Source organism: Onthophagus taurus, chromosome 5, assembly GCF_036711975.1.
Source record: "Onthophagus taurus isolate NC chromosome 5, IU_Otau_3.0, whole genome shotgun sequence".
Classification (NCBI taxonomy): Eukaryota; Metazoa; Arthropoda; class Insecta; order Coleoptera; family Scarabaeidae; genus Onthophagus; species Onthophagus taurus.
In genome coordinates this window covers 19,950-26,160 of record NC_091970.1, presented here as the reverse complement: position 1 = coordinate 26,160, position 6,211 = coordinate 19,950, and the positions used below count along the sequence as shown (strand labels likewise).

Here is a 6,211-nt window from a genome sequence, read left to right as displayed (position 1 = left end):
CTAGTTGTCAATGTGACAATTTTTATCTATGGATGTTTAAACACGTTCTTAGCATCGAATACAAAGTCCACAATGATAACTCTGAGCAATTTCTCTTATTTTGGGAGGTGTACATCAAACATTTTTTTCAGGTGAATATATTTTGTGATCTGACAGTTTCTAATTGTCAATTCAAAGTTTCTATTTTCAAGTGTTACCAACTGCTACATACCTATTTCCCTACATTGCCAAAATTTACTTTATTTTTGTTAAAAAAAAAGTATAAAAACGCGAATTACAAAAAATAGCATAAAAAACACGTTTCATAAGACTTAAAGCACTAATTTATTAAAAAATTTCAAGCGTGTCTTACGAAACTTGTTTTTTAATACACTATTATAGAAATAATTTCATTTTAACCGCAAATTATGTAAATAAAAACCGCATCAATGTCTGGAAATCCTAACCGTCAATGAGTAATCGTATAAACACGGGTAAAATGATATGATTTAAACTTGTGGGCGAAACGATTCGGGAAATGTAGCGTTTGTATGCAGGAAATAAAATAATGATTCATTTGATATTGTACATAAAGGTGCCGATTCAAAGTGATTCAACCAGGTCAATAGAGTAACTAGAAACGGAAGTGGAAGGGTTCGCACGCATTTTAAACACCCCTTTTAAAACACGAAATAAAACAAGTTTATTATGATTAAAATTAATTTTTAAAAGAAATATTTCTATTGACTTTGTTAAATGCAATCATTAGTGTAAATCAATTGTGAAATGTATGTTCTAATTTCATGACTTATTATCAAATAGAAAACGGTAATAAATTATTATTGTCTCTCACATTTCTTTTTTTTAAGTTATAACAATTTCAAGTAACGTCTCGGATTAAAATCGAAAGTGATCTTGTTTGCACAATCACCGGTAACGGAAGAAAAGAACTTCCAATTGAAGAAAGTGACAAACACCTTCGATATCACTTCTGTTGTAACCTCAAGAGAAAGTTTACTATCTTTTTGATTAAATTAAATTTTTAAAAATCACTAATATTAAAAAAAATTATTCTCAAACAAAATAAATTTTTGTATTAATTGTTCTTAAAATTAAAAAATTACATAGATAAAACTAAAACCATGCGCATGCGTACGAGTACTTTATGCGAGGTGAATTTAAGTTCTTGGGTTCGTTTTGAACCGAGTCAGACCGTTGAGAACGTTCGTGCGTTTCGCATTTCAAAAAGAAAACCTCAAACAGTTTTTAGTTAACATTTCAGACCGGTATCTTAAGAAAATAATAAGTGTAAAAGAAAATCATGAACGATTCGGAATTAAATTCGGTTTTAACTCGACGACAAGAGATCAATGAGGCACTCGATAACGGGGATCAAGTCAAATTAAAATACAGGGTGGTTAATGTCTACTCTGAATTTTCGGAATTTACCAGGAAAGAAATTAAACAGTACGAAGGAACGTTTCAAAAGTAAGACTACGAAAATAAGATTTAAGATTTTTTTTGTAAAATTACAAATTAATTTTTTGAATAATGTCTTATCATTCTGTTTGTTGAATTGTTTGAATCACTTAAAAACAACCGAACGTGTGAATCATCCAAATCAATTCTTTTATTACCCATTAGATTTACTTCTTAATTAATAATAATTTTTTTTTGAGAGAAAAAACTTTCTCTATTTGATAAAGTCTTGAATTTGAGAAATGATCGTAGAAAGTCGTTTGAATAACATGAATAATAAATAAAAATGTATTCTTAAATTTCTTTTAGGTATTAAGTTGAAAACGGGTTTTTAAACGATTAAAAATGTTTTTTTTTTATATCTTCGTCGTCGCCTTTTGCGATGGTAGCTGTTAATATCGATTGAAAGCAAACTCGGCAAAGGTCATGTAGGTCACGATATTTAAAAAGGACCTCGTTCAATACATTTTGTCACCTACTGCCCCCCTAACCTTCAACAATCTAAAAGTAATCATACATTTTTCAATAAATCCTACACAATGTAATTAAAAAAATTAATTGATTAAACACTCAAAATTTAACCGTTTGATAATGGCTCAACAATTACTCTCACTTAAAAAATGTTTAAAAAATTGTTTTAATAAATGTTATTAAATTGTTGTATAAAATGTCAAAAATTGTCGAAAGATTGTCACTATTTCTCCATGACTACGTCAATTTTATTTGTGACGAATTATACAGGGTGTATCTGAATGACTGCAACAAACTTCAAGGGGTGATTCTTTAGTGAATTTTAAGGGTACTTTGATATATGAACTATGGGCGACTTCGGCTCCCTTCAGGAGCTACACCCCTCCAAAAATGGCGGAAAATTTTGGTTTATTTTTTTTTTTTTTTCAAAAACCATAAACGCTAGGAAAATGAAATTTGGAGAATATGTTTAACTCATAATAGGGCACGTTTTGACTCTATTTGTACTTTTAACTTACCCTTCTAAACTACTAAACGTAACCACCCCCGTTCAATTTATGCCTAGATTTTTTGTATGAAGCTGATAAATACATTGGAAAAATTTCAGTTAGATAGATAAAACTATTATAAAACCTTTTTGTCTCTTTGATGTTCTTAGAAAAATAAATAATTTCGGAGAAAAAAAATAATTAAGCAAACACTAACTGTTAAGCTGTTTGGAATGAATTTTTAATGAAAAAATCTTAGTAGGCTTTGCAATCTTTGTCAGAAATATTTTTGACGTTTAAATGTCAGTGGTTTTCGTACTATTATTATTGTTTTATTTGAAATTTTGAAACGTCGAGTGAACGAGCGTAAATGCGATAGAACTTTATTTAAAATTAATTTGAAAAACAATAATAATAGTTGACATTTAAACGTCAAAAATATTTCTGACAAAGATTACAGAGCCTACTAAGATTTTTTCATTAAAAATTCATTCAAACTTTTGATCGACAACCCCGATGTTTAACGTGCAGTACTTGCTTTATTATTTTTTTTCTCAAAAATTAGTCGTTTTTGGAAAAATTTTAGAGAGACAAAAAAGTTTTAGGATACTTTCATCTACCTAGATAAAATTTTTTTAATGTATTTATCATCTGCATAAAAAAAATATTAGCAAAAATGTGAAGGGGGTGGTTACGTTTAGTAGTTTAGAAGGGTAGGTTGAAAGTACAAGTAGGGTCAAAACATGCCCTATTATGAGTTAAACATATTCCCCAAATTTCATTTTCCTAGCGTTTATGGTTTTTGAGAAAAAGAAATTAAACCAAAATTTTCCGCCATTTTTTGGAGGGGTGTAGCTCCTTAGGGGAGCCCAAGTCGCCCATGGTTCATATATCAAAATACCCTTAAAATTCACTAAAGAATCACCCCTTGAAGTTTGTTGCAGTCATTCAGATACACCCTGTATATAAAACTTAAATATTAGAATAAATGGTTCAATGAAATTATAAATTGAAATCGTGTGATAATAGCTCAACAATTTCTCTGTTTTTTAAACTAATTTTTGCATTTTTCGTCAGTTACTGGTTGACTTTGCCCCCTTTTCTTGAAATTCCAGATATTTCAATTATTTAAGAGACTGTTTACCTTGCTTTTAATAATTCCATATTAGGATACTATTAACCATATAATTTTTTTTAAGTTTTAGGTTATGTTTAAATTTGTGGTTCATAATAATTCCTTGGGAATTTAAAATTTAAAACATTTAAATAAACGATGCGAATCAGAGTGGATAAAATACGTGTTTTGCGGTCTAATAACGATTAAAGAAACGTTGAAAAATTATTTTAATAAATTTTATTAGCTTAGGTACGTCAAAACTTGTTTTAAAATGTTGATCATAACAAAGATTTATCGTTGAATCTCACCAGATATATATCCAACAAAAATTCACCCACTCAACTTAACCCAATTCAACTAATTACACAAACCGGAAAATTCATACTTCAAGTTTACAAGTTTGACGTATAAAATGTCAAAAAATGTCAATTTTATGTGACAAATTAAACTTAAATATTAAAAATTAATGTTTGTTTAAGTGTTTAAAGTATTAAACGTAATCGCAACATCCGGTTGGTATTTTTAAAAATCTTTGAAGAGGCACATCTATTTTTACTTGTTAATGCTTGACGGGTGGCAACGATAATTATAAATATATTAAAAATATTTTCGAGTAAGGTAGGAACTATGTCTTTTCTTTGATATCTTAAAATAAATTCTTTCCTGGGGTGTAAGTCTATTATTAAAAAAGCCCCCTTTAAAATATATTTGTCTTGTTTAACCCACCAAAATAACTACATATTTAAAAATAATAACAATTAAAGAAACTGTGTCATTGTTGTTGATTACAATTCAATCAACTCAATTAAATTGTGTTTGCGTTTTGATTTATCGCTTTATTATGCGTACTTGGAAATGAAAAGAATTTTAAAAGGAAAGACTTAAAGATTATTTTATAAATTATGAAAGTTTCTATTTTCGTAATTTCTTTCTATAATTTATATGATAGGAATACTGTTTTATTATAGCAAAAATAATACAGGAAGTTATACCAAAGTTTTTATTTACAAGTCTATGCCCTTATCTTATTTTGTTTAAAGTGCAGCAATGTTTAACCGGAAATATAACAAAAATTATCTTCTCTGTTTTAAGATATGAGTCCATTTTAATAAGTATAATTAGTATAACTTTCCTTGTAAACAACATAAAGAAGGTTTTACACTCCTTTTTATCATCAATGAATCACTCGTAAATAATTTGCAAAACATTGTTCGTTTTACAACAAAAAATAGATGATAAATAAATCTAAAAATAAATTTGTAATTTCCAAGTCTTCTTTTAAGCAAATTGGGTCAAGACGAAACCAACCCCACATTTCTGTTTGTAGTAAAACAATCCTCCATAAAACCATCTTTAAAGCCCAACAAATTCTTTAAGAATCGTAACTTGATACTCCTTTTAAACGTTAAACACGTTCTCTTTACGTTCACTTTTCAATTCAATGAACCCGAGAGATTTACCAGAAACTCTTCATCCTAATCTTTATCCATAAAAGAAAATAGAAAATGTAACATTATCTTTTAATAATTTTTTCTTGTTATTGCGATTCAGATTTAATACGAACAAGGATAACTACTTATGTTTGGAACAACTAAAGAGAATGATGGAGATACTGGGTGCGCCACAAACGCACCTGGGACTCAAACAAATGATAAACGAAGTGGACGAGGACGAGGATGGACGTTTATCCTTCAGGGAATTCTTGTTGGTCTTTCGTAAAGCACGCGCCGGTCAACTCGCCGAGGATTCCGGGCTGGCCGCTTTGGCCAAATACACAGAGGTTGATGTGAACAAGGTCGGGGTGAACGGCGCGAAAGAATTTTTCGAAGCTAAAATCGAAGATTTAAAGAAACTAAGCAAATTTGAGGAAGAAATTCGACAGGAACAAGAAGATAGGAAAAGAGGCGAGGAAGAAAAAGCAGTAAGACGACAAGAATTTTTAGAACGAATGGCTATTTTTGGAAAATAAGCGTCTTATTTGTTATTTTACGATTAACTTTACCAAATGAATTTATTATTAAATAATAGTTATATAAAATAAATGTAAATTTTGTAATCAAATTTTTTCTGCAATCAAATTGATTGAAATGTTATTGATTGCAGAAAAATTTAGTTTATTTTTTAGGTTATCTACTTTGATTATATATAATATGGATTGAGCCAACGAGAGAGATAGCTTGCGCAAGGTGATCGAACCGAGATAGACATAGAAGCGTACTGACATATAATGGGCGTGCGTTAATTTTGGCGGTAAATTTAAAACAAAATTAATAAATGAAAAAAGAAAAAAAAATAAAATAAAATTTCCTTATTATTTATAATACTTACAGGTGATGTGAAACTGTATTATCGCGAACTTTGCACACGAAACAATACATTTTTAAACATAACGGTATGACTGGCTGTGACACAACAAAACGATAAACGTCAGGTTTGACACTTTTGTGCGCATGCGCCCGTCTTTTATGTCTATCTTTGTTACACTTTCACATTATCGCTTTCCATCTGCGTCTATTCACCTTTAGCCACATTTTTGTTAGTAGATATATTCAGTTAGCTCAATCCATATTATATATAATCAAAGGTTATCTACGATTAATTTGTAAATTATAAACGAATGTGATATGTAATAAAGATATTTCTTATAATAATTGATTTATCTTGTCCAAAATGACAT

General features: G+C 29.2%; 1 protein-coding gene across 1 annotated transcript; it reads left to right on the top strand.

The window, feature by feature from the left end:
- The first annotated feature begins 1,185 nt into the window (after positions 1–1,185).
- Positions 1,186–6,185, top strand: LOC111420101 (EF-hand domain-containing protein D2 homolog Swip-1). The gene is made up of 2 exons (XM_023053012.2): positions 1,186–1,467; positions 5,086–6,185. Exons 1-2 carry the CDS (start codon positions 1,301–1,303, stop codon positions 5,501–5,503), a joined length of 585 nt encoding a protein of 194 aa, XP_022908780.1. The 5' UTR covers positions 1,186–1,300; the 3' UTR covers positions 5,504–6,185.
- Positions 6,186–6,211: the final 26 nt, after the last annotated feature.